The 15,608-nt window shown below is 40.7% G+C and overlaps 1 protein-coding gene across 1 annotated transcript in view; it reads right to left on the reverse strand.

Moving 5' to 3' along the window:
• Positions 1-412: 412 nt before the first annotated feature.
• FREM1 (FRAS1 related extracellular matrix 1) overlaps positions 413-15,608 on the reverse strand; it is a 64,424-nt gene continuing 49,228 nt past the window's right edge. The window contains 7 exon segments of the mRNA XM_074570551.1: positions 413-4,174; positions 5,554-5,639; positions 12,579-12,694; positions 13,405-13,530; positions 13,803-13,985; positions 14,263-14,310; positions 15,030-15,268. Coding sequence (XP_074426652.1) covers positions 3,975-4,174; positions 5,554-5,639; positions 12,579-12,694; positions 13,405-13,530; positions 13,803-13,985; positions 14,263-14,310; positions 15,030-15,268 — 998 coding nt within the window. The 3' untranslated portion in view covers positions 413-3,974.

Below are 15,608 nucleotides of genomic sequence, written 5' to 3' on the forward strand. Positions count from 1 at the left end.
TAAGAAAGGAGAACTGACCTGCATCTCTTCCACGACTATGACTGAGGTTACTGAGGGACAATGACTGTTTTCTCACATTCTGCTTTAAATCAAGAGTCATATTAAAATTCGGTTTTATGGACTGACAGTCTTTCTTGAATTCATTCTTCTTCTTGTATATCTGTTTTGCAGATCTGTAACTTTTCTTAAATTTACTTCTCAAAATAAAATGTTTTCTCTTTTAAAAATGGTTTGCTAACAATGCAAATGTCCTTATAGTATTAATTCAGGAACAGGCTCATGCAGAAGAAGAAACAGAATTCAGAAACTGCATACAGTAAACAGCAGGTATATTATGCTTCACTATAAGTACATTTCTACTATACCCAACATTATGGTTTTTATCACTAGAAAAAAAGCTTTTGTGAGATTATGAAACTGAAGAAATATGTATTTACCAAAATACATTTCAGTTTTGTATTAACACATATTACAAAGCTAGGAATAACAATATACATAGTGTTCTGAATACAAGCATTACAATAGCACCAGTCTTGTGATGTAAATAATGTAGAATCACAGTATTCACTGAATTATATATATAATTCTCTCAAAGCTATTATTATAATTTTAGAATGAGTGAATAAAGACTTCAAGGCATTCAGTGAGTTTCAGTGAGTACAAAAGAGATGTGGAAAACTTTTCTGATTTTTTTCAGATTAAACACTTGACGTCCATGAAGTTAATAACAACACAAATGTTCTTGAGTATCTTGGTTTGGAAGAAGTGCTCCTGTGGCCAGTTGCCTATCATTTTTTTCATAACTTTTGCCTTTCAGGCAATTATTTCTCTGTCAAATTTGTTTCAAATAGGTCAAAAGGTACTTTGCAGGGAAAGACGGTGGTTAAAAGTGACAGGCACACAAAGAAGTTATGTTGCCCACGCTTTTATAGAAATCTAGGCTAACCACTGGGTTCTTTTTACTGAGTTATTGCATCTTGGTTCTGTTGCTTTTAAAAGGCATATGGATAGTTCAGGTGGAATAAATTGTCTGTTTATCCAGAAAGTGTAACATCCATAGGTGAACACCAGAATTTACATGCTCCTTGTTCTTACTTTCAGCCTCTTCAAATTCCCCTGCTGATGCTGATCCTCTGAATACTGATTTTCCCCTGGCTTTACTCAGAGTCTAATTCAAAAGTATTGAAGACTGGAGAAATTCCCTATGACTTCTCAGGATTTTAGGCCTCTTCTTTACTAAACCTCTTAAAGACAACAACTTCCTATGACAACAGAAATAGTGATTTATATGTGCTTTCCCTGATTGGAGTATGTCGCATTCTTTGAACTCCAGTATTCTAATAAAAGCTGTAAAAATCTGTAAAAAAATACTTCATTTTTAATGACAGACACATTAAAAATTATGAATATATGTTTGGAACAGTTCATTGTATTAAAAAAAAATTCAGCAGCCTTTCAGGGCAGAAATATCCTCGCACTGCAATGTAAGAATTTTAGCTTCATTAACGTATAGTATTAGATTCAATGAAAAGAGTAAACACACACAGTTCGCACAACTAACAGTCTATTGTGTGCTGAAATCTCCATACTCTTCAATCACTTTAAAGTAGTTCAAGTGAGATACAGAAAAGGGAATTTCTCCCCTCTTCTCACGAAAGCAAGCTTCTGAGATCACTGTTGTCTCAGACGAGGCATGAATCATTTATTAGTTACTGGTCAAGTAACAAGCACCTTGGTCAAAATTCCCTCTCTGTTGATGTCATTCATTTATTAAATAATTAAGAGAGGTATTTAAATAATCTCAACAGGTTTTATCAAGATAGCACCAATAAATTCTGCATTTTTTATAAAAAGAAGGCCCTAAAGAAATAAAAGTTTATGTTTATGTCTAAACAAGCTCTCTTAGTCAATTTTCCCTGGAATTCCAGAAGACAACAGCAAGAGATCCCAAGAGAGCTTTTATAGATCCATTTTCTTTCTTTTTTTTTTTTCCAGTGAAAACCATCAGAAGTAAGAACAGGGCTAGATGAGTACTCAGAGGTACTTAGTTTGGGGAATTCTTGAAACAATTAGCCTATCTAGCTAGATGTTGATCTAGAAAACTTCTTAAGCAAAGGAAGTGTTAGTGTCTAGCAAAAATGTCTAGAAGCTTGGCATAAAGAGTACCATGACAAAAAAAAAAAAAAAGAAATCCTGGAGATATTTTTGTCTCTATCTGTTAATACCAATAATAAGGGTGATGAAGTACTGTCCACAGTATTTTTCCTCTAATTTTGCAGTGCACTCGTTCTTATCTGCAACAGTCCTTTCCTATACATAAAGACTGTCCAGCTACTCACATGCATATTCATTTAACATGTCACAGGCAAGGAGGAAGGATAAATAACCCACGCATGCCAAAGGCAGGGAGGAGAGATGAATAATCCCTGGAACAGCATCTCTCAGCCCGGAGAGGAGAGGTGATTCTGCTGCATCTGTCCCTCACAGGACTGAGGAATTGCTGCGAGGAACCCCAGAAGGAGGGTTTTTTTCCATCCAGAAGGGTGGAATAGTGTACAGATGCAATTGATCCAGAGGACAGGGGACAAGGGGAGAATCAGCCGCTGACAGCAGGCAGGCAGATGGGGTGGGGGTGAGGGCTCGTAAGGTACAGGGCACATTCACCCTACGCAGTGCCACACCAACTGTCACACACTCATCATGGGCAGAGGGAGGATTTGAGAGGAGCTTTAATTTTATTTTTTTTTGGTGGGGGAAGCTTATGGCTTGTTTCTTTTTTTAGTTTTAAGGCCATCAGTAAGAAGGTCCTAAAGAAAGATTTTTGACAGGTCAAATATAAATTTACTGTAATATTACAAAATGGTAACACCACAACTGCATATGTTTAAAGCAAGTCCAAATTAAGTTATGGGCAGCTGGTTTTTCCTACTAAATGCTGATTTTTAAGCTTTTCTCAGAACTAAATCTGGATTTTTTATTATTATTTTTAAAAACCGCAAATCCCTAATAAGGACTTAGATTAATACTTTTCAAAAGCCATAGCTGCTTTAGTACAAAATATGTCTCACGATTACATTGGTTTATACACACATATAAATCCTATTGATGTTCATGTATCACTGAATATCCCAAGATAATATTCTAGGATTAACTTTCAGTATTAATTTTTTTTTGTGGAAATCATCCTTTGATATAGCATTAGATTTACAGAGGTCCCGTTATTTAATTACACTAAAAAATTACAGCACCATCCTGCAACTCCAAAAAAACATTGAACAATTTTGGGTAGGAATGCGAAACAACATGCAGCTCTGTGTGAGCAGACCCACTAGGATCTGGAGCTGGCCTTGGGAGGTAGAAAAAGAAATACAAGGCTTTGCTCCTCTTGGTACTCTGTCACTAAATCCTGCCGTTCTTATTTTTGTACTAGGGCATCCCCCAGAGAAGCCCCAGTCTCCTGATGTAATGTCCCTCCCCTCCTCACCCAAGAGGACCTGTTTTCAGTCAGCAGAGTTTGCCCTCATTTCCACCCCAAGCAGTCTTCCTCTTTTTGTGACTGCAGGGTAAAACTGCAGTTTTTATTGCAAACGAATTAAAGCAACAGCCAACTCACAACCCCTCTGAAGAGCAAAGAGAATCAACTGATATGCTACCTAATTATTATTTTTTTAAAAGGTACTTTTACACAGAAATGTGATGAAAGCCTTTAGGCCTCGCTCTTTGGTGTAAAAATACATAGGAGCATGTGACAGATCTAAGTCTTTGGGAAGAGTTCACAACCTTAACCTGGACTTAATCTTTGCAACTGACCTCTGTTCCTTGGTTGGAGTCCAGTGCTTTTGCACCTCTGGCATCATATAGAATAAACCTTCCTGATAATTAGGAGCGTTTTCTAACTGTGTACCCTCACACGTCTGCAGATAAATAAAACTGAAACATGAATGTCCACTGCTTTCACAGAGATCCTCCATTCTTTACAGCTTTCTTGAACATATATAGCTGTTCCGTTTGACCTTCCTGCAGTCAGTTGCTTGCCATTTTCCTCGCTTCTGCACCAATACGCAATTTCTGCCTCTCTTTGGGAAGTGGTAGGAGCCTCTTCTCCAGTTTATGTAGGTTACAGGTTCTCCTCCATTCCACTCCCAATGTCCCGGATTGACTTGGTCATTCAAGCCTGTGTGAAATCGGTAAGACCAAATCAGTAATGTTTATCGTCTCTGGAGCCTGATGCCAAAAGAAGCATGTTACATATCCCTGTGTTAAAAAATGCATACAATATTGTGCTGAGAGAAAAAACCCATCTGTAAGAATACAAGTGAAATACAAATTAATATTTCATAAGGCAATTAATGCCATCTGAATAAGGGAAAATATACTTTTCCTCATTATTGCTGATCTAAAATGTTTTCTCTCTTTCCATCTAATGCATGTCTATCACCTCCCAGGTTTCCCTTTTGATACCTAAGATGCCAAGCAGAATGTTGTATTCAAGTCTGGGCAGCCTCAGATGCCTTCAGATTTCTTCAAAAATAAATTCCTGCAGATCTTTGTATACCTTGTTTACACTGTTGGAATTAACAGTTGTAAGATTAGGTTGTGTTAACTAATACAAACTAAATCATGTCTTTTCACTTAGCCTCTGAGTTACTAAGACCAACATGGGTGGCGTATTTCCAGACATGACCTGTCTTTTTAGTTAGAAGAGACCAAGATCAGAAAATAGGCACAATGGTCTTGTAGTCTTTATTCTTATCAGAGGAGTTTATTTCTCTCAGGTTAACACAATCGTGATACCATTAAATATGATCTCAAACTAACTGTAGTTTTTAAAGTTAATTTAGTATAGCTAGTAAATCCATCACAGAAAATTACTAAGAGTTGAAAATGGCAGCTCACAATTGGGAAGAAGAACCTAAAACGTGGACAGGATATCAGAAACAAGATGAGTTAGAAGAAAGCAATAGCACTGGTCCATGAGCTAAGGCAGTCATTCCCAGAAAGGGATCAGGAGGCACAGAGAAGGCCTGTCTGAGTTCTTTCCATTTCTTATGAAGTAAAAAGTGCATAATAAGAAATAGCTGAATCTAAAATAATGTGATGAAATCTTCTTTACCTAATCATCTAGTTAATACACAAGATTTCTGATACAACACCATTAAATTAGCAGTAAACATAAATAATTATTTTAAGTTAAAAAAAAGGGTAAATTAGAGATAAATAAAGTAACAGTCAAAAGAAAGATGAGGTAAACAAAAGAGTAGGAGCTCCACCAGAAATTATTCTCCCAGCTAGTATTAAAATGGGAAAGGTTGCAAGGCAGAAACAACCCACCAATAAACATGATAAACTCCTCTTTTTGATAAAAACTTATAAAATTAGCCATCTAAATTACAGCTTTCAGCTTTGTGCCTTGCTCTGAAATAATAAAAGCAGCAGAAACTTGAGGACAATGCAACATTTGAAAACTGGGCTGGAACTGCTGCAGCAGTTTCTGCTTTCCAGGGTCCACAGGAACTCTAATCCTCGGAGGGCACAGGCAGCTGATGTACTTACCTATCCAAAAGGGCTTCCTCCCACTGAAGTCCCACAGCCACTGCATGTGTTGTTCATTAGCCACACTTGCTAGACTCCCCAGGTATCTAGGCTCAAGGAGAGAGAACACAGTAATTAGCATTTCACAGAGTGACAGACATCTCCCATCAACTTATCAACAAGGGGCACTGATTCTAGTATAAAGCATGTAACTACCGTTCTACTGGAAAACCACTACTTACTGGCATGCAAGAATAACTACAGGAAGATAAAGTCTTAAAATTCTGGATTACTTGGAGAAGAACCAAAGTCCTAGTCTGATTCTTCTAACAGAAAAATTAAATCAGCTGGGCAAAGAAGAGTATACAGGAAACGTGTATCTCATACTCGCAAACTGTGTTGTAAACCATTGACACAATCATTGATACATTCCTTTCCTTGAAATAATAATCTGCCCACACTAAAATCCGGGCTACGGAAAGATACAGCTTCGCTCATTTGGTAGTAGAGCAGACTGTATCTTTTTAAAATCATGTTTTCACAAAACTAAAGCTTTGAATAATACAGTTAAAATCTTGGCCATGTTTCAAAACAGTACTAAGTGCATGTAATTTAGGTGGTCTGGCTTAGAGTGGTAATGTAGTTCTGAGAGGTAAGGTCTGCAATGACTACGCTTTAGTTCTGATCAGAGAGCAGCTGTGGTCTGTATTAACCAGAGTATTTCAGGATGAAGCCAGTGTATAAGCTCTGCTCTGTGTCTGTACTCCACAGTACAAACTGTGGAGTCTTCCAACTAGTACCACGCATGCAAGCACCACCAGCCTGCTCTTAAGGCATTTAGAGATCAGGCTAAATCCTGAAGCATTGAGAGACAAACGGAGTCCTTCACATTTGCCAGGAAGTATCAGACATCAGTGGCTTCACTTTCTTATTTATCCATCTTTTTGCCTGCCTTGATACCATGTCACACACCTGCTGTTGCCTTCCCTGCGATGCTGAGCCTCTGTCATTTCTGTTGTCCCATATTTCTGCCACTCAGTCTAACAGTGATCCCAACCCCTACAGCCTGCCCCAACATCCTGGGCGATGGCGCCCAAGCAAACAACACTGCTCATCAAAATGTGTTTTAAGGGAGCAAAAACTTTTCTAGCAGCAAAATAATCATAGAATCATAGAATGTGTTGGGTTGGAAGGGACCTTTAAAGGTCATCTAGTCCAACCCCCCTGCAGTAAGCAGGGACATCTTCAACTAGATCAGGTTGCTCAGAGCCTCATCAAGCCTGGCCTTGAATGTCTCCAGGGATGGGGCCTCCACCACCTCTCTGGGCAACCTGTGCCAGTGTCTCACCACCCTCAGTGTAAAGAACTTCTTCCTAATGTCTAATCTAAACCTACCCTGCTCTAGTTTAAAACCATTGCCCCTCGTCCTATCGCTACATGCCCTTGCAAACAGCGCTTCTCCAGGCTGAACAACCCCAACTCTCTCAGCCCTTCTTCATAGCATAGGTGCTCCAGCCCTCTGATCATCTTCGTGGCCCTCCCCTGGACCTGCTCCAACAGGTCCATATCCTTCTTGTGCTGAGGGCTCCACAGCTGGAGACAGCACTCCAGATGGGGTGTCACGAGAGCAGAGTAGAGGGGGAGAATCACCTCTCTGGATCTGCTGGCCACGGTTCTTTTGATGCAGGCCAGTATGCGATTGGCCTTCTGGGCTGCTAGTGCACAATCAATGGCATTATGATGATTTTGCTGATTTCATGACTGTTGCCAGATAACAGAGACAGAAGACTGGTATTGCTCCAAAGGAGATAAAGACTGTCTTCTTTAAGAGCTGGGACAACAACCAGATATCAAGGGTGGCATGGCAGACTTGAATCCACTACAGAGACCATGACCAGATCTTGGGGTGCAAGCCCACCACCAGCCCTACTGCCCAGTTAGAGACCCATGCCTGGAGCTCCTTGCCTGTTTCCTGCCTTGTATCTCTTCTAACAGTACTGATCCCATGGAATCCATATCATAACACCACACAAGATAGGGAAGCAGGCAAATTTTACATCAGGAGGAATTCAGAGTAGTAGCCCACAATAGCCCACAGTCCCTACTGCACAAAATCTGGACAATTCCTTAATCCAGGCAAACAGGGGCATGGCATGGAACAGATTCACTGTAATGCTGATGGGAGGCTCCTGATGGAAAGGCCTCCTCCATTACCCCTGAAGTCAACAAAAGCAGCAGTGGCTTCACCCTCTGCTCCGCTTTGCACGCCAGGCCCGCAGGACAGCTGGGTGCTAGCCCTCACAGTCGGTGTGATCATGGCTGCCCTAGACCAACCACTGCACAGCAACGTAGGTCCCACCAAGGACCCCCGAAGTTCAGGGGCTGCCAAAGTGTAGAGGGTGCCATTGACATCTGTGTACACTCCCCTCAGGCAGAGGTGTGTCAGGATGCCCTCAGAAACACCAATCATGGCTCTACAAATGGCAGAGTGTCCCAGCGCAAAGTGGTTAGCAGGTGTCTGGTCAGGGTCAGGATTGTGTGCCTGCTTATGGTACAGGCTCCCAAAACTTCACCAGGGAAGCTCCCAGCAGAGGCTCTGACTGTGCTTCTCATCAGGGTGAAGTTTCATGCATGGTGTTGGTGCCTGTATGTCCCCAGGGTGACATGCTTCCACACCTCTGGGCCCACCTACCGAATCTGCAGTGAACAAGGAACAAAGCTGTTACACTGACAAAAGCTCTCAGAAAGTTTTGTACTCCATCTTCTTCGTCAGACAAAAGGCCCAGGAAAGCAGGCTCAGTTAATTCAGAGTGTCCTCCCAGGGCAACTGATTCCGCGGCAGGATGCCACTCCCCCTCACTGGCCACTGTGGTTGGCCAGTGACCAAACCTGGAGCTCAGAAGAGATTTGGGCAGCAGTCTCTGTGGTATCACTACTAGATGAGCAACAACAAAAATACGGCATTTTTTCTGGCTTCTGCTTAAGGACAATCAAAGCCCTGGAACTAAGTCGTTTACTTTAAGTAAGCACAGCTTACTCCTGTTGTTTCAATTGTTTTAGAAAATGTGAAAACAAAAAACATCAATGTGTATCAGTAACTGCTATATCATTTATGACAATCAGTAACTGCTATATCATTTATGACATAGAGGGGTGGTCTGAGCAATAACAGTTCCAGGCTTTTGCTTCAATCCAAGTACCAGGGAGAGACCTCAGCGCTGTGAAAGGAAAGCACTGCAATAATTATAACATTATCTAATCTTTTCTCCGTAGGAGTGCTTTCTAAATACAGTCTGAGAAACACACATGACTGAAGAGAGAGCAACCGTTCTAATTGTTACACCTAGTCAGGGATTTTAATGTATTGTAAGGAAATGAGAACAGTCCTGAAGGAACATACCACTTACAATAATATTGCTAACTGTACCTCTAGGCAGAACACCAGACACAGGAAATGACGAGATAATGTTATTTACCGAGTTATGTAAATCCAACACTTCCTAATTTAAATAAGTCTAGAGAAGGAGTCATAATGCCTTATTGAAAAAGAAAAAAAAAAAAACCAAAACCAAAACCAAACAAATCAAACCACACATCACGGACTTCTGTGCTAAATAAGTCCATTCAAAATTATTCCTGTGTGCTTTAAAATTTTTGCTATCACGTCAAGACCATCTATCATCTTAGAGCAGTTGCCCAGCTAAGGAAACATTTTGGGTAGCCATTGACCTTGAAGTATTATATGCCACACACTTAGCACAAAGACTTTCCTGATTTCACATGAAATTATCAAATACATTTAAAGGAGCTTTGTACCATTCTGATAGATTTAACTTCAGCAAAAGCACACTTGACTAGCTATTAAGGTCTCTGCAGCACAGGAGGACATTTGATTTGAACCACTGTAGGAAATCCATGTCCCATACTGACAGTGAAGGGGGAGGTCAGTGAGAGGCTCTGCTTATCCCAGGCTTTTGTTTGATCACCTAGGGAGTAATCCTGGTGCCTTGAAATAGGTGTCTGGTGTTGCTTACAACGCCTCGTGGTATTCACAACATTCAGATGAGGCTGGCAGACATGATGCAGAGCTTACAGGAGCCCTGCGCTTCCAGAGTGGCCGTTGAAAGTCAGACAAGATACTCTGGGCCTTTGAAGTGACTCTAGGTACCTGAATCTCTATGCTGGAGTCATTAGCAGTAATATAAGTTAATGCAGTCACTTACAAAACTAGCGCAGCATTAGGAGAGGAGGGCAGCAGGGTCCATCCTGCTTTGTGCTAGGCAACACTGAGCCATCACGCAGGATCTAACCTATTATTTTGGATGTGGTTCTGCCTGCGACTCCCAAGGACTGAAGCCACATGCTGCTAATACACAAAAACTGAACAAAATAAGAGCCCCTGCCTTACAAAGCTGGAAGCTGGCAGTAAAGGATCTGAAATCTGACCATGTTCAGGCTCTAATTAAATATTCAGCTTCAAGAAGATGAAGGTATAATCTGACAAACAGAGCAAAAGATTGAACTGTGGGTTCTGTCCATCCAGTGGAGAGTCACTTCAGTGGCAGCAGTGAAACCATCTCATACGCAAGTAAGCCTGGCTGCACTTACCCTTGGGGGAGACGTGTTCCTATGGGATAAACAGGAACCGTAACATAAATCACCAAAATTGCTGCTAAATCAGGCTGCTGTGGGATCACTCAGCCGTAATATCCCCCAGATGCTTCTCTTCATGTTGCCAAGGGCCTCTTCATGCGTACAAAACAAAGCTAGAGAAATGAGTTCTTAAACCACCTTTCTCTCCAGTGTATTGCAGAAGGGTTAGAAATGGTGCAAGATTTTCACACCAATTAGCTGAGATGTTTTCCACGCACGTTATCACCGTGGCATACAGCAACTTGTGTCAAGACAAGCACATTTTTGTGTCTGCTTTTATCCCTGCACATGGAAACTGAAGAAAAGGTCGATATGCCAGCTGCAACAAATGGGTGCGATGTATGTTGAAACTCATTAGAAGCCCAAACAGGTTTGCATAAGCCCATGTACATATAGTTATGTCCAGATAGCAGTTGCTTCCGCAATAAACTGATAGCACTGTTTTGATGGAATAGCTTGGTCTCAAGTCCATCATCTCAGGATAACAGTGTTTTTCTCTAAGAGGTTAGGAGGTTGGTTAGTTAGAGACTGTTAATGAATCAACTTTAACAATGCTTGTGCTTTTTTCCTGTTCTATAAAAAAGTGTAGCAAGAAAATTGAATAAAAGTTTAAAATAATGACACTTTTTTAGTAATAAAATGGATTCTTATTTTTCAGTGAAATTGTCTGATTTACTGAAAGTCAATTCTCATATTTTCATTTAATATCTAAGGTTTATTTGATCTATTAAAAAAATGAGGATGGACCCCTGTGCTGGTTTTATTTGCTTGTTGGAAATATAGGCTATTTAAATGTCAACAGTGACAATACTAATAACAGAAATACCACAATTGGCGGTGATGGTGATTGCCGGTGGGGAACTGGGCAAAAGCACAAAATAAAAATTATTAAGTTATCTTCTTGTACCACTTTTAAGTGTGTGCCTGGGGTCGTGCTTTTGTAAATCAGTTCCAGATGGAGGCCAGGAGTACTCCAGTTGCCAGGATAAAGCTTCCTTACTCTATGGTAGTCTGACATTAATTGAATCATCATTGCCCTAGCATTCATTTACTTGTGGATTCAGTGATATGCCGTGACTTTTTGTGTAGGCGTTTAACACTGTCATTAATTTACTGCTATTCAGTTTAACTACTACATTGCACAGCGTAGCCTTCTGCAAGAAGTTACTGCCTACAAATAATATGGGTCACCAGGAGCACACCGTTTTATGAAACGGGGAACACCTCCCAGCAGTGACAAACCTTCCCAAGGGATCAATTGAATGTTGAAGCCTTCAGAAAAAAAATATTAGAATATTCACAACTTAACATCTTTGTTTGGATAAGTAACAAAATAAAAGCCGGTGTAGGAAACCATTTCAGGACCTGAAATTTTAAGTCAACCTAGTAACAATGTGAAATTTGTGGTGAGCTCACAAGAGCAGGTAACATTTATGTTTTAGGAAAGAGTAACTTCCATCACCTGGGAGGTACTAAGACTTCCCTTTTGTGTGTTACCAAGACAACATAATCTGGCATATATGAGTGGAATGAATCAAGGTTTGTTATGCATGCTCGTCCATGTTTCATGTTTCCTGCATGTCCTTCAACCACTTCTTGAATATATTCTGTTTATTTAATCTCTTCCGTGTTTCAATTTGCATTTCATGGAGTAATGGAGGTGTCTGTTAAACCCCCTCCTATTGTTTAACTTAGTCTTCAACCTGGTGGTCAGAATTCAACACCAGGTACAGAACATACACAATTCCAGGGCAAACTCCATGTTACCATGGCTAGCTTTTCCTCCAGTCCTAAGCTACCACTACCTAAAACCAAAATCACAAACAAGGCCCCCAAAGAGCAAGACTGGTGGATTTCCTATTTGTCTCCTACTTTGGGACACCTATTATTATTTAGCTTTTATCTATCCTTAAGAGTCAGATATTTACTGTTAAACTGAACGTTAAAGTTTTTGAGTCGTTACAGATTCTGCAGGGCTGCATCTTCAGAAGAATATGGTGAGACACACAGGAGCTGGCAATATTGTACAGTCACTATATCAAGTGAAGGTAAAGCCAGGGAGTGGTGGGTCAGAGAGGATGAAAGGCTGCGTCTTTGCTCTATTTCCCTTCTCCCAAACTAGCTCTCCCATTAGGAAAGCATCCTCACTGCAGATGGACAATTTCAGGAATTCACATTGTGAATAAGGTAGTATCAGCACCTGAAACATTATGAGACTAATAATATTTCTGTCCTCCACAGGGTCTGAATCCCAGGGCTTGTTCTATGTTTTGGGGAGCTGTGCAGGACAACCAAAGTGGGTCTTATCTGAATGAACATGGCCTCGAGAGCAGCATGCAGTTCGGGGCAGGAGCAGTGCACAACAAAGACATTCACTTGGAGAAGTCTCTTACTGTTCTCTGCAAGCCCGAGCAGCGGTGTTCCAGGTGACCTTGTGATTCACTACCAGGAAGTAGCAGCTGCCCTCATGATGACTCCATCCAGAGGGACATTTCTTTGTGCTTGCCTCCTAAAATAAAAGAGCAAAAGGCAAAACAGACTCCTGCTCATAGTGATCCAAGTCTGTGCACCAATAATCAGACTGGAGGCTGGAGGTGCTGCTTATGGCCTACCCAGAATTAAATGGAACATGAACTTTGGTGTGTACCAATAAAGCTACAGCATTGTTTAAAAGATGTAAAGAAATAAATGCCTGCCAGAGAAGCCTGCCATTTATAATGAGTAGCTTTAAAGGTGGCATGAGGTTCCAGTTCCAAATACCATCTTAAGAGACCATATTAGTTTGGACACCATTTTCTGTCTCCTGCAGCCTGTGTAGGGAATGCAGGGCAACAAAATTCAGCATGAGATCTTACATGATGGAGGGGATGTATGTTTACAGAATACCTAAGTGAGCTAATTTTACTCCCACTCGCTCTCTCAGACTTCATTCACTGACTGTCTCGTGCCCACATCGCCACAAGCACCAAGACATCAGTGCTTGTGTCCTTTGTCCAGGAGCGCCTGTGGGTGACAGAAAGCAAAGGCAACCCCAGCAATCAAGCCCTTATCACGTCTCTGGGAATCTTTTTTTCTGGTGGCAGCAAACTTGACTCTGGACAACTCTTTTATTTCTTGTATGAGTCAATAGTTGTTACAGGAAGGTCCTTTGCTTGAGAGTTTCATTCATCGTAGACTCCAAGCTCGGATTTAGGTGCATACTCAAGGTGACATTTTTACCTTGCTTTGGGAATTCCAGAATTTCCATATTATCCCATCACACTGAAATAACTTTTGAATGCTTTCTTCATAATGCAAGAGCCCCTTTAAATCCGGTGTACAGGCCTTTGGAAAAGAGTAAAAGTCCTGGAAAGAGAAATGTCATTTGAACATTTGAAGGAAAATAATTGCACAAAACAATCAAGCTACATGAAATAGATTAAATGGCTCTTATATTAAAATTTTATGACATGAAAACTCTTCAAGGGCTGAGTTGTTAATTTGTCTGTGTATTGGTTAAACTCAGCTTTGGAGTGGGAAGGGTTAGGTGACAGATCTCAGAGGTGTTAAACCATTTTGGAAAACAGCATGACTGAAAACAGATGGTGAAAATGCCTATGAAACAAAAGGTCTCCTACCTGATGTCTTGAGCTTGCTTCAGATGCCAGTTCTGCCTTATCAGCTTGTGGGATTTCTGTCTTCCTGGAGGAGACGACATTTATCTGTGGTTCTGCTTGGCTAATTACTGACACTTGAGCCTTCTTGTTTGCTTTAGCTGATGAGGTGTCATCCTCTATTTTGAGTGATACCATCCCATGATACTTCATTTTACAGTATCGCATGCACACAGGCAGAACAGGAGAGGGAAAAGAGAGGGTTAGCCCATACAAGCAACTCTTAAATAAACTCCACAAAAAAAAAAAAGGCATTGTAATACAAATTGTTGCAAATCAAGGGGAAGTGACACCAAAGAAAAAGAAAGATACATAGGAAAATAAAGTATTGGTCATAATGAATTATTAACAGTGATAAGCCTGGAAAGAACAGAATCGGAAAGAAATCATAGAAATGCCTGAACAATACTCGTAACACCCTTACTTTGAAAACCACATCAGTTCCATTTCTAAATACAGATGAAGGATGAACCTGAAAAAGGTAGAATAGCAGAATGAGGTGGGCATATTTATGCATTATAGAAAAAAAAAAGAATTGATGCAAGATTTACCACACGACCTAGGTTACAAATCATGCAGAACATATCTTGGGTTTAGTTCTTTCTCTTTCAGAATGGAAACTGATCACCTCTGAAAACAGCCGTTAAAAATCACACATTACAAGTGTGTTTATAAACAGCTTCCATTAACTTGTAAGATCACAATAGCAGAATGTTACTAAACCACCTAGTTAAACCGATGTAGCTTAAGCAGGGAAAGCAATGGGCAAGTTTTAATTAACTCTTCCCTATTTAAGCGAACAGTATTTTCAGCTTCACAACTTCAGGACCAGATGCACAGCTTCTATACATTGGCCTGGCTCTAGTGACTTCTTTCTTCTAGCTGACCCGTAATTTAGACAAGATTAGAAACTGCATAATTGCTGAAGTTGCTCGATGCATGTTTCCTCCCACAACTCTGTTTTATTTCCTTTCTTGCATATACAGATATTCAAAATCAGGAATTTTAATTTTTTTTTTCCTCCCTAGTATTCTTAAATAGTTCTCAGGTCTGATTCAAAGCAAACTCAGGTAGATTATGGTTATTGTATGGTCAGGAAGGATCACTACAAAAATATGACAACTGAATGAAGACATCAAATCCCAGTGATTTCACAAATTGGTCCATCACCGCATTACAGAAATGTCTTACTATTCTGCCATTTCCAGTCACTTTCAGCCTGGTCCTTGACTGATTCGCCAAGCTGTGTTCCTGCCGTGGGTCCTCTCCGTGCTCTCTCATCCCTTTGGAAGGAGGCGGTGGGATCCCTTCCAAGGGAGCATTGCCAGGCCTGGGAGGTGATGGGGAGCCCGAGGAAACTGGAAACAGCGTGCCTCTCCCCGAGAAGTCCTGCTTGCTTTGGCCAGAAGAATGGGAATAGCTGCACTGACCTGAAAGCATAAAAAATGGCAGATGGTCAGTTCTAACTGTGTGAGCAGATAACTGGTCACGTTGACATGGGCACATAAATAGCTTGTCATTAGAAGCTGGATGATTCTTTCCCCTGATGGCGTTGATTTGTTGTTCATTCAGTCGTCCTCATTTGCAGGGTTTGCTGTGACTATGACTGCAACTACTACCTGTGTACGTATGTTTTTATATGAAATGCATCTGCCTACCCACAGATCAGAATTTCAGTCAAGGATCTGCTGAAAATACCTGTTTTCATGCATAGATTGGGTTTGAAGTGCTGGTTTTTTGGTCATGGATAGACAGGTATCTTTAAATAAT

Source organism: Larus michahellis, chromosome Z (assembly GCF_964199755.1).
Source record: "Larus michahellis chromosome Z, bLarMic1.1, whole genome shotgun sequence".
NCBI lineage: Eukaryota > Metazoa > Chordata > Aves > Charadriiformes > Laridae > Larus > Larus michahellis.